This window comes from Monodelphis domestica, chromosome 4, assembly GCF_027887165.1.
Source record: "Monodelphis domestica isolate mMonDom1 chromosome 4, mMonDom1.pri, whole genome shotgun sequence".
NCBI lineage: Eukaryota > Metazoa > Chordata > Mammalia > Didelphimorphia > Didelphidae > Monodelphis > Monodelphis domestica.
In genome coordinates this window covers 105,474,194-105,491,952 of record NC_077230.1, presented here as the reverse complement: position 1 = coordinate 105,491,952, position 17,759 = coordinate 105,474,194, and the positions used below count along the sequence as shown (strand labels likewise).

Sequence of the window (17,759 nt, the reverse complement as noted above, 5' to 3'; positions counted from 1 at the left end):
CTCAAAGACTTACTAGCTGAGTGACCCTATACAAGTCACTTAACTCTGCCTCAGTTTCATTAATTGAAAAACAGAAATTATAACAACACCTATCTCCCAGGACTGGTGTGAGAATCAAATGGATCTGAGGCTATATTTGAACCTAGGACCTCCTGTCTCTAGGCCTGGCTCTCAATCCACTGAGCTACCCAGCTACCCAGGTCCCTCCTACCCCCCTTATGCTTCTCTTAATGTGACTCAAGGTAATGCTAACTTTTTAGTTTTCTTAGCTGTTATATCACACTCAACAGACTGAGTAGTTCACTAAACCCACCAGATCTTTTTCAGATAAACCATCATCTAACTGTGTCTTTCCCATCTTAAGGCTATGAATTTGATTTCTTGAATTCAAGGGAAACCCTAAAAAATTTTTGGGCCCCTTTCATTTCTTGGTCCTGAACCATATTTTCCAATATATTTTTACCATCTTCCTCACTCTCTCTACTTTTCTATGCTTTTAAGTCAACAAATGTAAAACACATGTTGCTTGATTAAATTTGAAGGGTTGTGAAGAACTACTGAGTTCTTCATGAAATTTCTCCATCATCCTCTACAGCAGATATTGGCACAATTATCAGTTATTATGATTATTTTTATGTTCCCCTATTAAAATAGCTGAACACAAATTTAAACTTCATAAAATCACAAAGCTGATAGAGAGACCAGCTTAGAGATCTAATCCAACATCATTCTTTTCCAATTGTAGAACCTGAAATAGGATGGGGTGAGTGAGTTGCTTTAAAGTAACCCTGCTGCTAAGAGACAGGACTGATTCCCCCACATCTATCTAGTATTCTCTCTCTACTAGAAAATGTCTTCAAACCCATCACTAGAATTTGAGGCTGAAGTCTGAATACCATAGTATTTTAGTTTTATTTATATACAAAGTCTTCAGAGGCAACATCAATTGCTATACTTAAGTACTAATATCCAAAGTATCTTGTCTATCCTATATAGTAGTAATTTTTTTTAGTCTTCTAGCTCACACCTTTATTCTTAGATACTTGTGCCATATTTAGGAATCCTCATTCAGATATAGCTTGAGTGGGTGTAAAGAATCTCATTAGCGTTAAAATACCAGCAATAACACTTAAGCTTTTAAGCAAGAAAAGAAGCATTCAAGATATATTTTTTAAAAATACTGCAGGTACTCAATATACATAATATAAACCACAGAATATATAAATATTTCTCAAAATTTTATTGATAAAAACAAATGTATTCAAATGCAGCACTGAGCAAAAAATAAAAAGAGGCTGGAATGCCAACACTAGAGAATTCCACTTATAGATTACATTTCCTCTGATTTAACTAGCACCATTATTTTAAAAATCAGAGATTAAATTAGAACCCTTTCTAAAGTATAAAAAATCTACCACTATTAAAGATCAATTTAATATTCTGGCAATGAAGTTTTACCCCAAATATCTGCTTAAAAATCAAATCAGATTTTATCATTTATAACTGACAAAAGTAGTTTAAAAATTTATTCTATTCCACAGTGGATCAAAGATAATTACCTACTAATGCAATTTTTTTTTTTGGTAATCTGTTCATTGAAGATATCTGAAACTGTCTTTTCATAAATCTTTGAATATCCAGAAAATATAGAAAACTGAGATTAGTACTACACCATTTCTAACACAAGTCTTAGAAAATATTTTTCTAGACTATAAAAATACTAAATTGCATATCAAAGATTCAGCATATCCAGCTTTTGCTACAGCAGACAAATATTTAGAACACACTTTATGATCTTGTACCACAGTATTTTTTATCATCCTGAACATAATGTACCTTACTAAATTTACTATTAGATTCATCCTGATTTAATGATCATTTTCCCCTCACATTCTGCTGTAATTAGATAGTTATACCAAGATTCAGGTTCCTGGTAAAAGAACTTCAAAAACCAACAAAAAGTTCTTAGTATTCAAATTACTTCTGCAAGTACAAATACAATAGGGGGCGTTTGGCTATCTACTTCAGGAATACTTCCATTTAAGGAGGGCTTATATCTGTACAATATTAAAAAAAATTTTTGGATGAGGTTTGTTGGTTACATATTATAGTACCATGGCAGTCAGGAGAACAAAATTCTGAATTGGCAATCTAGACTGATCTCGAAGGAAAATCATGTATTCTAAGCAACATCAATTTATAGCAAAATACCTCTGTTTCTCTAAGAAGCAGAACCGTACCAAATTAATGAACTAGATCATGTACCAAATCATGACAGATTATTTGCTATTAATCAATCTACGTAGATGGTCCCCAAACTGGGATTTCTAAGTATTTTTCAAAGCAATCATGTAGTACCTTTCAAATCAGAAAGAACCAAAAGTGGTCATCTTATGTACCAGCAAAAATTTCATTTTTTAAAAAGGCTGATATTCTTTTAAAATGTTTTTCTGTGACATGCATCATAATAACTACTACTATTTAAGACTGAAAACATGTCCCTTTTGACAAAGTGAACAAAATCTTCAAGAGGACACATGGGCTTGTTGGAATGTTTGTGGTGTTCCTGGCAAAAAGATGTGTGGAATGTGACATCAACTCCATTATAAAGAATGCGGATAAAATGATCAGCAGGTCTTTCTCCATCTTGCCACAATTCAAAGACCAATCTGGCCGCAAATCTTGGAAACCTGGCTTCAGTAATACCCAAGGCACTGAGAACTGGTGACAAAGTGACATCATGAGCAGAATAAAGAACAAAAATCTCTTCCTTCTTGCCTTCTGCAATACGTAGCATCCGGCTGACTGTCTGGTTAAGTACAGGATGAGAGGCAAGCAGTGCATACTTGAAATAAAGTTTCCTCTCACGTCTTTCTCTCTCATCCTCTATCTGATGTGTCTTGATAACTTTAAAATGCTCTATGTCAATACAGCCATTTTTGGTACAAGGAAAACTGACATTGTGGCAAAAGTGGCATAACATAGAATCTATGGGGTTAGCAGCTCTTAGTTGCCTTGTGGGAATACCCACTATTTTTGCCATTTCCACATAAGTGTTTTCTAACTGGTTATTTTTAACACGCAAGAGATACTGGCGGCGTTGTTCTTTTTCTAGATATTGATTTCTCATTGGACAATCACAATTTCCAGAGCAGAAGATAGTGCTCCACTGGTGCCTAAAGTTAATTTTCTTCCAATCAAAATCTGGGAGAAGACTATAGAGCAAGGCCAAACCACTTTGGAGAGTTCGACTTTTTCCAGTTGTCTCTAAATAAAGATGCTTTGTGGTCCAATCTTTTGGAAGGAGTTTGTGTTTCTTTAAATAAATGTCTTGTAACAGCTGTCCATTTTTCAAATGCTGAACAACACCTAACAAAAATGACAAGAAAAGTATTCCTGAGTATAACAGTTGAAGGAAAGTACATAAGAGAGTATTATGAAAGAGAATATTATAAAGGAAGATATGAAAGTTTAATCAATCTTAAAATCTCTGATTTTTAATGAATGTAAACCACAAATATCTGGACCTAACTCAATGCTTTGAACTGAAATATAATCAAATTATGAAGAACAGGTATGCAAATTCATGTGTCAGAGATGACTGATATCTGCTCTCCACTTATCAGAGTAACAATAATGCTTGTTTCACACCCGTTTTTCCTAGAGAGCATAACATGTTACTCAGTTTCTCCATACTACCTACGAATAGTCTCTGACTACCTTCAATGTTACTCTGGAAACCTCCCAAGAGAATAAAAATCAGCTACCATACATAAGCAACTGACAGCCAAGTATACAACTAGAAAAGGTAGAGGGATGACTTTTTCTTCTCCATTAACAAGTATTTGTCAGTTTGTGGGGTAGAATGGAACTTGCTTAATATAATCCTTTTTTATTTAACCTTTTAACCTCTGTCTTAGTAGCAACTCTAAGGCAGAAGGGCAAGGGCTAGGCAATCAAGATTAAGTGACTTGCCCAAGGCCATGAAGCTAGAAAGTATCTGAGGTTATATTTGAACCCAGGTCCTCCCTATTCCAGTCGTGGTGCTCTACCACCTAGCTGCCTCAATATATTCTTTTGAGGATGTAAATAAATTGTAAACACCTATTCATCTACTACTATTCTCTAGTTAATCTCTCTTTTTTATGTCTCATTCACATAATTTTCTAAGTTTTTTGATCTTCCCATTTCTGAGCTGGTGTAGAACTACTGTCCCAACAGAAACAATGTAAACTTTATCACTTTTTTATCTTAGTATTTAAAAGTAAGGGTTCAATTAAATTTCAAAATTGGTAGAATCTGGGGCAGCTGGGTAGCTCAGTGGATTGAGAATCAGGCCTAGAGATGGGAGGTCCTAGGTTCAAATTTGGCCTCAGATACTTCCCAGCTGTGTGACCCTGGGCAAGTCACTTAACCCCCATTGCCTCGCCCTTACCACTCTTCTGCCTTGGAGTCAATACTGTGTATTGGCTCCAAGACGGAAGGTAAAGGTTTAAAAAAAAAATTTGGTAGAATCCACTGAACAATCCAAGGTAATGAAATGATAATGATGGCACACAGATTTCATAAAGCTGCCTGATGAGGCAAAAAAGTAGATAAATTTTAATATACAATGTACATAGTAATATATATTTAAGAAAAAAATCAATGCATTGTTGGGGTAGTTGTGAACTAATTCAATCATTCAATAGGGCAATTTGGTCCTATATACTGAAAGGACTATAAAATAATACATACCCTTTAACCCAGCAATAGCATTACTAAGTTTGTATCCAAAAGAAATTTTTAAAAACACACGCACAAAAAGGGGAAGGACTTACGTATACAAAATATTTAAAGCAGCTCTTTTTAGTGGACAAAGATTTGGAAAGTGAGGGGAGACCCATCAATTAAGGAATAGCTGAGTAAGTTACAGTATGTGACTATAACGAAATACTATTGTGTTGTAAAAACTGATAAGCAGGAAGAGCTCAAAAAAACCCTGTAAAAATTTATATAAACTTAAGCAGAGTGAAACAAGCAGAACCAGGAGAACATTGCACAGTGACAGAATGCTGTACAATGAACAACTGTAAATAACAGCTATTCTCAGCAATACAATGATCCAAAACTAGCCCAAAAGACTCAAGATAAAAAATGTTGTTAGGGGCAGCTGGGTAGCTCAGTGGATTGAGAGCCAGGCCTAGAGACAGGAGGTCCTAGGTTCAAATCTGGCCTCAGACACTTCCTAGCTGTGTAACCCTGGGCAAGTCACTTGACCCCCATTGCCTAGCCCTTACCACTCTTCTGTCTTGGGGCCAATACACAGTAAGGGTTTTTAAAAAATAAATTTTTTTTTAATTAAAAAAAAAAAGTTGTTTACTTCCAGAGAAAAAGAACTGAGTCTTGATCCAGAACAAAGCAAACTTTTTTTCACTTTCTTAATTTTTTTTTCCTATTTGCATTGATTGCATATGTAAAATCTAAGGTTGCTTACCATTTCAATGGGGGAGGGGGGGGTGGAAGGGACTCAATATTCTTTGAAAAATGTTGGAAACTGTTTTTACATAACACTGGGGGGAAAATAAAAGAAAAAGTAAAAAAGCATACAAATTGAGTTTACATAATGAGTAGCTCTACTCTATCAGGTATCACCCAAAAGAAGAGGTTCAGGGGCCATCAAGTTGATAATATTCAGGAAGAAGTATAAATTGTGCTGCTGACTAAAGCCAAAAAAGACAAACAATAGTAGGCATCATCAGAATGTGAAAGAAACTGTCATATCTTCATAAAACAATGAGCACAAAAAACTCCTAAAATACAAATATCAAAAAAGATCCAATAAAGCCAGAGAAGAAAGTAAATTATTGAACTATGTGGTAGAACTCTTAAGAAAAAATAAAATAAAATAAAATTCAAGTCTTTACAATGACAGGATATGACTGAAGTTAACGCACTCTAGAAAAGTATAAATAGGTTAAAAGTGACTTGTTTATCACAGTTTGTATCTTACTCTGCCCTTCTTATGACTTAGTTATTTTTGTATTTGCAATAGATTCTGACTAGACTATAAGATCCATAAGAGAGAAGGAATCCTATCTTATATAAATTACATCTCTCTCCAAGTGAATAGCACAATGTTCTACACACAACAGACAATAAATGTTTGCTGAATTGAATTCAATCAAATCTTAAAATATTAGAATAGATACAGGTAGGTAGTCAAGTCTCTCCTTGAAGTTAAAAAAAGACAAAACAGGATTTTTTTCTACCAAAAAAAAGAAAGTCCCATTCATTTTACAGTAAACTGTAAACTTAAGGAATCTGTTATCTGCAGTAGAATTGAAAACCAGATGGAGGAGAGGATCAGGTTTTCATTTCTTAGTATCCCTCAGGGACTAATATAGTGTTTTGTATATAGAAGACAATCAACATTGTTGAAATGAATTAAACCTCAAGAAATTTGGATGCTTTAAAATGTAAATAAGCTCAAGTTTATATATACATTTGATAAAGTCTTTGATGCATAATTAAAGACTTGGAAATAAATGTCTAAACATTTGAAACTGAGGCCAAGTTCATGAAGACAACTATGCTCTCTTACATCATCTCCCTTGAAGACTTGTCAGAGGTCAACAAATATATAGTTTAGATGGGTTACTGGTTGGATGTAGTATGACAGTTATTTTGTTTAAGTTAACTGCTAGTTAATTAATGTATAATATAATAATTAATTGCTAATCAACATATTAAAAGTAACACTGGATCCTCAAAACTTATACTGACTAAAGCACCAGATATGACTGCATATCTATTGTTTGAGAACAAGTCTAGCTGGTGATGAGAGGCTTATCACCTGCATGGAAACAATAACTCTAAAAAACTATCTATTTAATACATAGGTGGGGAACCCACAAGAACTCCAACAGTATTTTGATTATCTTTGTAGTACTGAAGTGAGAATAATTAATGAAGCAATTCAGTAGATAGAGAGCCAGGCCTAGAGATGGGAAGCCCTGGTTCAAATCTGTCTTCTGATTCTTCTTAGCTGCGTAGCTCTGGGCAAGTCATTTAATCCCCATTGCCTACCTTTAACACTCTTCTCCCTTGTAATCTATGATACTTAGTATTGATTCCAAAAGAGTAGCTATGGGTTATTTTCTTAATTTAAATTTAAAAAAAAAATTGATGCCTCATTTGTTTTAGTGATGTGGTAGATATTAGAGCCAATCTTTTCATGTCAAATTTCTTCCCAATGAAGGCTAGGAAGTTACCTCTAGTGGTGATATAGCAAAAGCTGATGATAACTCATAGTAATAACATAAATATTTAAAGTTCTAAAAACATTTCATGTATATTATCTCATTTGTTCCCCAAACATGCAAGATAATAGATTCAGAAATAAAATAACTTTAAAAATAATTGTGTAAAAACAGGTCTTGTTATTTAGTCATGTCCAACTCCTCATGACCTCATTTGGAGTTTTCTTGGCAAAAGATACTGGAGTAGTTTGCCATTTCCTTCTCCAGGTCATTTTACAGATGAGGAAACTGAGGCAAAAAGGGTTAAGTGACTTGCCACAGGTCACAAAGCTAGTGAACATCTGAGAACAGATTTTAACTCGGGAAGATGAATCTTTCTGGCACCAGGCCCAGCACTCTATCCACTGAATCACCTAGCTATCCTAAAAATATGACCTGGTAGTTATTTCCAACCATAAAAAACAATCTTTAAGGGAAACCCCATTCTTGGGAAATTGAAAAGAACAAAGAATAAACTTGCCTGTCTGTGTGAGTTCTCCCATTTCACACAATGAATGACTAGGATAAAGAGGCAAGGTACTGAGAGTGCCTTCCATCAAGCCTTCAGATGCTTTTGACATGTGATTGATGAAAGCTTCAAGTTTAGGATGGTTTGGTTTCCTAAAAGGGACAAACCAAAATATATTCTAGTTCAACAAATGCTTTATTAATACTATAAAAACAAAGCTATGATAAAATTAAATGCTTTATTGTGAAGAAATTATGCTGTTCAAAGTTAGATGTTTTTTCATACCTATTAAGTCTCTCTTCATAAAAAGCTGTTCCACACTTAAAAGCTTTAGATCTCCAAATGGGCTGGCAGTTCCCAACTATCTGCATGTTCCTGATTTGTTTCCCCTTGTAGATTCAAGCCTCCTCTCCAAACCCAGTCATTGTTATAACTCAACTGATCTGAAGTTAGCTAGCTAGCTACTAGTGAAGGGGGTCTAGTAGGCTCCTCTAATATTCTAAGGGAATAACTATTCCTTTTCACCCACTGACCATATTTCAAGATCAAAATATAAAACTGGCTTTGAGGATAAAGGGTTACAACTCTAACCATTTCTTGGAGAAGCAAGCAGAAACTTGAGGGTGACAATACTATCACATAAAATCATGGTTAATGTCTTGATCGTTGGTTTTTTAATATTAAATCTTAATTATTATTTGATTACTTATATTCATCAACAAAATTGTCACTCTTCAAGTCTCAGCTTGAGTCCTTCACCTTCTATTTAAAGCTTTCCTTGGAAAGTTCAGATCATCTTTTCCTCTAACTTCTATTATACATATTTATCATACCATACTATTTAGCACTTTATTACATATTGCTTTCCAGTTGTTTCCTGTGTCTTGCCCTTTTGTAAAGCTAAAAATTTCAAATACTTGGGTGGTTCCTTTACAGAATGATGGTCTTTTACTTAGTTTGATATAAAGCAAGCAACAAAGAACTGAATGCCTATTACAAAGGACTATAAAGAAAATGTACAATTGAGTGAGTGAAATTAAATATATACACATGAAATCACTTTGTTTCCTTGTGTCAATGAAATTATATAGACAAAAACTGCTATAGGAGTTCAAAGGAAGAAAACAGGACTTCAGGCTGCAGTGGTCTGTAAGAGTTTTATGGATGAATAGGATGATTTGAGCTGGGCCTTGAAAGATGAATACGATTTAGAGAGATGGGGAGGATAGGGAAGTTATTCTGGATAACAGGAATACCATGAGCAAAGCCTGAAAAGCAACAATAAGCTAGTCATGTTCAGGGGTTAGTATAGGATTTAACCAAGGAGTGGAAAAAAATACAGTTATAGAAACATTGTGGCAGATTGTAGGGGGTGTTGAATGCCATGCCATGGAGCTTGGGCTGAGTCACTAGAAGTTTCTAAGCAGGAATATGAGATAATGAAAGCAGTATTTTAACAGAATTAACCTTGTAGTGAATAGAAGCATGTGATAAGCACTTAATTTCCATGATTAAAGCATTTTTGCATGTTTATACCACATTTAAACGCACCTTGAGTCAAACCACTGGTTGGCCAAGAAAAAGAAAAAGAACCAGTATAAAACCTTAAGTTTTCATCTCTATAGAAAATTAATATAAAAGTAAATTTAAAAGTAAAGTATCTAATAATAAGTAATTTTCCCTGGTTAATGAAATAATATATGAATATATGTACACTTTCCAATTTACTTACTAAAATACTGACATTTATTTGAGAGAAAGAGGAAAGTTAACTACTAGATTATAAACAAAAAACAGCAAGGATTAAAAAGGCAAGGTTAAACTGCTCTCGCAGTAAATTCTCATTACTTGGGCTCAATTAACAGCTTAATTTTAAATGTATGCAATCATAGATCTAAACACACTAACCTGTTTCAGAAACCTGACCAAAAAGTTAAATTTCAAAGCTTTAATTTGTAAAGGTACAGCTTAAAATTATAATGTGTTAATAATAAACCTGGTATACTCTAATACTAAATGATATCCTGAATACTAAAGGATATATATTTTTCATCAAAGATGACATTTCCCCAAAAAACTTAATGCATATAAATGTTTACAATCCTAGAAATTAACATTTTCATAAAATGAAAAAAGGTAATAATACTCATTCTCAGAAACTATCATAAATTCTTCATATTTTCAACTGTGTTCATAAATACCTTTTAATGTTAAAAATAATTTAATTACCGGCTAACGGGCTTTTTCTGTTAAAAAAAGATGGTTTGTGATCTTCAATATTATCTTCACTTAAAGGAAACCTATATTCAGAAATTTCCACTTATGGAAATATTACTTCAATATTCCAGAAACCTATGAATTCACTAGGGTAGGTCATCCTTCTACTTACACAGAGATCCTGACCCCTCGACAAATATTAGATGATCTTTAAAAGGCAGAAAAAAGCTATCCACTTTAGGGCAACCTGGTAATAAACTTCTTTGAATTTAGCTGGACTAATCCTCAAACCAAAAACATACTGTTGTAAAGACTGGATTTCACTATCTCCTGATTGTAACAATAAAGGTACTTAGCTCTTCCTTGATAGTAAAGATAAAATTGTAATCCCTGGTCTATTTTTAGATTTTAATCCCCAAAGTGTTAACTCAGTATTTAAAGTAGATCTACCCATTTTAACTACAAAAAGGTGTTAAAAGGTGAACTAACCAAAAAAGGTGTTAACTAGCTGCAAGGAAAACCTGGAGAAAGGAGCCCTGCTAGACAGAGTGATTGTATTAAGTTTTAGCCTTGTCTCCCTCTGCCTTTTCACACAAAAGAATTAATTGGATTAAGGCAGTGAATAGGACCACACCCAACATATAATGACAAAAGGCAAAATTACAGACAACTTAATGATTGACTCTAGGAATATGTGGTTGAAGCCAGAACACAACTTAATTAACAACTGTTTTTTCAGTAAAATAACAAAAATTGGGCAAACATTGTTCTTTGTCTATTTCATAATCCCAGAGAATGTATGGCAATGGCTATACTCTGCACTGCTCCTGGTTGGGATTTTAATTGTTGGAGCTGTAATATTGTATTTATTTTTCTCTATGAGAAACCTGGAAAATACAATATATAAGCTAGAGAATCAGATAGGAGAATTGTATCAATCTCCCCTTGAAAAAAACATTTTCCAGTCTTCTACTACTCAACAAAATGCGGAACTAAATACTTGGCTTGAGTTTATAGAGGAAAGTCTTCAGGAGCTCATAGTTTTTATGAAAAACATTAAAAAGGACTCAATAACATCCCAGAGTAGGGGTGACTTATCTCTCCATACTTCCCCATTATCATAATCTCTGTCCCACCCTGCTCTACACAATATGGCTCCTACTTCACAAACCATCCCTTCCCATACCCAATTTACTACTACCCAACCCACTCCTCCCCCCACCCATGATGAATGCCCCATCCCCTCCACCCTAACCTCCCACCCTGCCCATTCCTCCTGCACCACTCCCTCTGTATCCCCCCCAGCCCCTGCCCCCTCTTCCTTTGCCCCTCCTTCCCACTCTGCCCAATTCATTTCCCATACTGCTCCCTACCTCTCATCCTTCTGGCACTATGGGCCCACAACCTCTCCCCCTCAGCTTGTCCACCCCTTCCCTTCCTCTTACCTACCCCATTGAAAATGGAGCAAGAAGTCTAGAGACAGAAACATGAGAAAATTCAAATATAAGTTTATTCCCTTTAAGGGAAATTCCAACTTTCAATAAAAATGGGAACTTTGTATCTATAAGACAACATACACTTTTCAGTCCTGAGGATTTAAATAAATTCAAGGAAGACCTTCCCTCATTTGAGGAATAACCAATATTAATTATAAAAAGATTGGAGAACATATTCAAAACTTTTGACCCCACTTGGATAGATGTCAAAATTTTATTAGAAAAATTTCTGACAAACAGAGAGAAAAATAAAGTCATCTCTTTGGCTAATCAGAAGCGAGAAAAGAGAGCAAATTATTGGCCAACTGAAAATCCACATTGGAACCCCAATGTTGAACCAGATTATACAAAACTAAACCAGGCCAGAGAAGCATTATTGACAGCCATTAGAGCATGCTCTGATAGATCAGATTCATGGTCTAAATTTGAAAACACCAAACAAGAAATAGATGAGACCCCATTTCAGTTTATGGACAGACTTATTGATATGGGTTAACATATATATGGACTTTGATCTATCCAGAGAAAGAGACATTAGACAAATTCATAAACAATTTGTTAAGAATTGTTGTTCAGTGGTAAAAGGATACTTTAAAACTAACTGCCCGAACTGGGACTCTATGGACCTCAAAGAATTGAGGAGAGTAGCAATCTACATTTATAAGGGCCATACAAAAAGACATGAGGAAAACAGTAAATCAGTGGAAGACTTACAAAAAGAAATTGAAATATTAAAAAGAAAACTGAAAAATCATTGAGAGACCATACCCCCTTTGCAGGAATCCACAGATAAATCAATAACATGCCTTTACTGTGGAAAAAGAGGCCATGTAATGATGGTCTGTAAGAACTGGCTATGGGAAAAAAGAAATAATAACAACTTTAGAAACAATAACTATAGAAATGACTATAATAATGATCATAGATAAATCACAATTTTAGACCTGATAGCAATAACGATAATGACTATAGGAATCAAAACTATACAAATAGAAATTGGGAAAATGACAGTGTTCAAATTGAGACAAAAGAACATACACAACAAAATACTAAATAATATATAAAGTGGAGCTCATCCAAAAAATACTCAGGGTGCTACTACCCCTCCACATGGGGCTAAAAGTGGTTCCCCTTAGATTCTACTGTTTTTGTTGATATTAATCCTTTTCAGTTTTGTCTCCCCTTCAAATAGTAGCAAAGAAGAAGAAATGGATTTTTTAAATACAGTACCTGTGACTGATTATACCTTCTGTTGATAATGAATAATTGTATATATTGATTGTATTTAACTATTAATTATAAGACTTCCCTATTGATGGATCTGTACTATTTATTGCACTTTATTTGTGCCATAGAGTATTTTATTTTTTTCTTTCTCTCATTTTTTTCATTTGAAGCATATGTAATTGTATTGAAAAGATTTTCTTTTAACTATTTTTGGTTTTTGCAATAAACCAAGATATCCATTTGCTTAGCATAAAAATGCATACCCAAAAAGCATTAGACTATGGAAACCTACCACTTATTGATAAATGTTATGGGACTATTATTAATGGTTGTGTTGGATTCTAGGAAATGAGATTTAAAAAAAAAAAGGAGCACAGACTTTATCTACATACTGACATAGAAGCACAGATTTAACCTGAAAAGTGCCAAAAGAGCACACAGGTCAAAAGGAAACCAATCCATGTGGGACTGATGGAACTTCTACACCAATATGAAAGGACTTGAACCTAGTGTGAGACTCAAGCTTGTGGCACTTGACATATGTTAAAGCACAGGACTCCTTGAACTACACTACTTGTAAAATACTTTCTATAAAAGTACCTAACAATTGACTGTTCTGGCTCCCCTATCCCTGAGAAATGACAAAAGATCAGACTAAGGAATGACACTTCCCCTTTTCCACAAAAATCTAGTTCTTTTTTCTCTCTTAAGATATGGCAACTTCCTGTAGTCCTGACTTATAACGGATAAATAAAATATTACTGCCTTTTTTCCCCTACAGATTTGTAGGACATAAAAATTACTTTCATTGGACCCTAATAAAAAGGGTCTGTTATGAATCTATTCTTTCTTTTTTAGAAATATATACATACATATATATACATATACATATATATGTACTTATATACATAGTTTTTGATATTTTGATTCTGATTTTGACTTTTTTATTTCTCTCAAAAGCTTAATTTTTTTCTATTTATTTTTCTTTTATGTTTTGGGTTTTTTCTTTTGATAATTGACTAATACACTCCATAACTCAACCACTTTGAGTTAATCCAGGTGTTGATGAACACCCTTTTCAGGGGGTATTGTATTGTGTTTTTATTTTTAAAATCCAAGATTTAGAATTTTGTTTGAGAAAATTTTCAGGAAAAGAAGTTTGCTAACTCCCTGAATCCAGAGAATGAACTCTTTGAAGAAAGATGCTTGCAGAAACTTACACTGCATCAAGAAGATCCAGAATGAACTTTTGGGTGCAATCCATTGAACAAAAGGGGATTGAACATTTATTGTAAATGTACACTTTTATGCCAAAGGGGACTGACCCCTAATTTGACTTTTTGTCAATGTGCCTAGCAAAACATTGGTTTTTGCTCTCTCTCTATTGTAATTTTCTATTAGAAATTGAAATATATAATGCATTGTGTAGTTAGAAAGGTTTTAGGACTACAAGATGATTCTGTTAAATGATCAATGTGGAGACTAATCTTCCAATGATCATCAGGGGGATTGTGAAAATTGGATTTGGCTAGCTCCTGATTGTAACAATGAAGGTACTTAGCTCTTCCTTGATAGTGAAGATAAAATTGTAATCCCTGGTCTATTTTTAAATTTTAATCCCCAAAGTGTTAACTCAGTATTTAAAGTAGATCTACCCATTTTAACTACAAAAAGGTGTTAACTAACTACAAAAGGTGAACTAACCACAAAAGGTATGACTAACTAAAAAAGGCATAAACACCCATTTCATACATTGAGTGGAAAGTCCTGGAGAGGAGCGTCTGCTATGATTGAGAGACATAAAAATTTAGGGGAGGTGACATAAGAGAAAAAGGTCTTTAAATAGAGGAAAGAGAGGATCAATGGAGAGATCAAGAAGGATTCAGTCACTTGGAGGAGAGACTGGAAGAAGATAGTCATTTGGAGCTGGAGGGAAGACAGACACTCAGACTTGGAGTCAAGGCACTTGGCTATGGAACTAGACCCCTGGAGGAGCTTGTTCAGGAGACCTCAGACTGCTTTCCTTTTAGACAGTCACCGTGGTGAGTGAAAGGCTGACTTAGTTTCCTTGCCTTTCTGGAGGTGTGAACCTCCGAGAAAGGCCCATTGTCTTGAGACTCCTTTCCCCTGGCTGGGGCTTGAGAATTTCTACCTGGCTCAGAGGAAGCCAGAGCTCTCTCTCCCCTTTTATCTCACCCTTAATATCTTCCCTCTATTGTAAAAATAAACTACCATAATTCCATTGTACTTTAGTAATTCATTTGGGGATTTTAGAAATTAAATCCCTGGTGACCACCAATTAAATATTTCAGCACAACCAATAAAAATTTAACACTGTCAACTGACCTACACTCAAAGGCTTTCCAGTTTGATATAGAATTTACCAGAGCTTACATGTTGCTGGTATAACCTACAAGAAAAGTCAAAGTCACCTCTATACCTTGGATAAGGTATCAAATTAGGAAGTAATAATAGAATTAAAATGATTGATCTTCTCTATCAGAAGTTTTTTCTCATGTAAATTTTAATCTGTTATACTAAGGTTAATGGACCTACCAGAGATTGGGACAAATAAAAATTCACTTTACCCCAATGCAACTATATAACTGTCCTTTTCTTGGACAATAATTAATGATAAAACTAAGTACTACATATACTCTATGGATAAACCTATGACAACTCAGGTATCGTATTTTTTGTAAACATATTATGAGTTTTGGTGTTTACTAATCAAATCCATGAGAATAAATTTCTTCAATAAAAATATATATTACTTTGGCCTCATCAGAAATCTTTTTGCATGTTGAATACTTTAAGTAATAAAAATGCTAAATTCTCACAGATGTCAAATTGCTCTCATTTTCTTATTTCACCGTATCTATTTTTATCACAGATTTTAATGCACAAATATAAAATCTCAAAGCTATTTTGCATACCCATTAAAGAGTCTATGATGCATAGCATAAACTGAATAAGTAATGAGTTCTTCACAGAAATACTAAGAAAAATAGTAGCATTCTTATCAGAAAATAAATTCTAATAGTTTAATCTGAATTTTAAATTAAGTAACAACATTGATGCATGAAAATTCATGGAATGATTATTCAAGAGTAAAAAGCATATAACTGGAAAAAATCATTTTAATAACTTTTTTAAATCTTTTTCTGTAAAATTTGAAATCAATATTCTTCTATTCAAGCCGCAAGAGGTAATTTGATTCAATTCAGTAAGTAACTATAAAAATCTAGCCTGGTACCAAGCCCTTTCAGGAATATAAAATAAATGCATGAGAAAAAGGTCCCTATCATTAAGAAACTGATAATCTTGTGATTCGGACAAATTTAGTATGGTTTTCACTGTTAAAAATTATATTGTCTGATAGTGGAAGGAGGGAAGTCTCACTTTAGCTAAAAAGCCAGAGTCCTTCACCAAAGCATTTTAGATGTGGAAACTGAACTGAATTGAAACAGTCAGTCCTAAATTTATGTACATATGGAATCAAATTTTACACTTGAAAATAATCAGCATAAGTTAATAATTACATGAAGTTCCAGGTTGCATCATTAAGAGGGAAAAGTTTCAATTCAGGCCAAATAATCTCTAGACAAACAAATGTAGGTGTCTAAAAGAACTCACTCTCATACCAGTTCAATTTGCCCCATATGGACCCAGATCAGATATGAGCCTTTCTTCTGTTTTTTCTTTAATTATGTAATTATAATTCTTTCTTTTTTTTAAGCCTTTACTTTCTGGCTTAGAATCAATACTGTGTATTGATTCCAAGGCAGAAGAGCAATAAGAGGTAGATAATTGGGGTTAAAGGACTTGCCCAAGGTCACACAGCTAGGAAATATCCATGGTCAAATTTGAATCCTGAACCTACCATTTCCATTTACTGAGATACTTTGTTCTCCTGTATATTTCTACTATATAAATCAAACTGAAAAAAAGACCACTCAGTACTTTTTAAAATCAGATCCACTATCTTATTAGTTTAAAGGAACTTTTGGTGATGAAATTACTTCCACTGATGGCACGGCACTGGCTCTGCATTTATAGACTTGGGGGTCTGAGAGGTTGTGATTAGTCAATCATATGGCCAAATCTCCACTTCACCAAGACTGATTCACTATTCATATTACCACACTGCCTCTTATGGATATTATACATCTCTAAATACATCTTCTGGCATTTTATTCTTTTTCTTGTGGTTAACTACCATTATAATTTTAAGACCTTGGAATTTTCATATTCATACTTTCTGCTTTCTTCATTTATTTTTTCAAATATTTACTGAAAGTGCAAGATATAATATCAGTTGAGAACCACAGGATCATAGACCTAAAAATAAAAGAACTCATTTTATAGATGAGGAAACTGAGGCCTTGGAAAATAAAGTTAAAAAGTCACATAGGTAGCAAACTTCAGAGGCCAGATTTGATCCCAAGCCTACTCACTCAATTATGTTCTTTGCACTGTAACATGTTACCATCCAAAAGATACAAAGAAGAATAAAACAAGAGTCTCTGACTCAAGGAATTTATAATCTAGTTTTATTTTTTAAATTATCTTTCATCTTTAAAAAAAAAAAAAGGACCCTGAATATTACCTCTATAATTTAAAAAAATTAAAATGTATAAACAAAACATAGCAGCATCTGGTGATATAAAACAAAGGAAAAGCAACATGTCAGTTTGAAAAAATGGTCATAATTATGGAAAGGATTTTAAAAATGCAGCTTACCTATTAGCAACCAAGGTACAGTCAATTTCTGGTCTCTTTGTTTTAGGAATGGCATAAAGTGGGTATCTATCTCCATGACGAATTAACACATGGACAGATACTAGCTTGAAATAATAAGGTGCATGACCTATATATAAGAAATATACAATGTAAACATTAGTTTTGGGAATAGTATTAAGATATATTAGGTTTTACAGGAATGCTTCAATACAAAAAAGTATTCCTTTAAAAACTGTCTGTAAAGTAAAATGATTTATCAACATAACCCACTGATTTCCATGAAACAGACTAAGGCACATTACTATTTTTAAAAAGCTGAACTTAAGA

At 33.8% G+C, this 17,759-nt stretch overlaps 1 protein-coding gene across 5 annotated transcripts in view; it reads right to left on the bottom strand.

The window, feature by feature from the left end:
- Positions 1-1,225: 1,225 nt before the first annotated feature.
- The window catches only part of PXYLP1 (2-phosphoxylose phosphatase 1), a 73,930-nt gene continuing 57,396 nt past the window's right edge, over positions 1,226-17,759 (bottom strand). For all 5 annotated transcript variants that reach the window (XM_056793680.1, XM_056793682.1, XM_056793684.1 and 2 more), the window contains 3 exons: positions 17,433-17,559; positions 7,762-7,901; positions 1,226-3,369 (listed from right to left, as the gene is read on the bottom strand). In XM_056793680.1, coding sequence (XP_056649658.1) covers positions 2,438-3,369; positions 7,762-7,901; positions 17,433-17,559 — 1,199 coding nt within the window. In that variant the 3' untranslated portion in view covers positions 1,226-2,437. The remainder of the gene's footprint in view (positions 3,370-7,761; positions 7,902-17,432; positions 17,560-17,759) is intronic.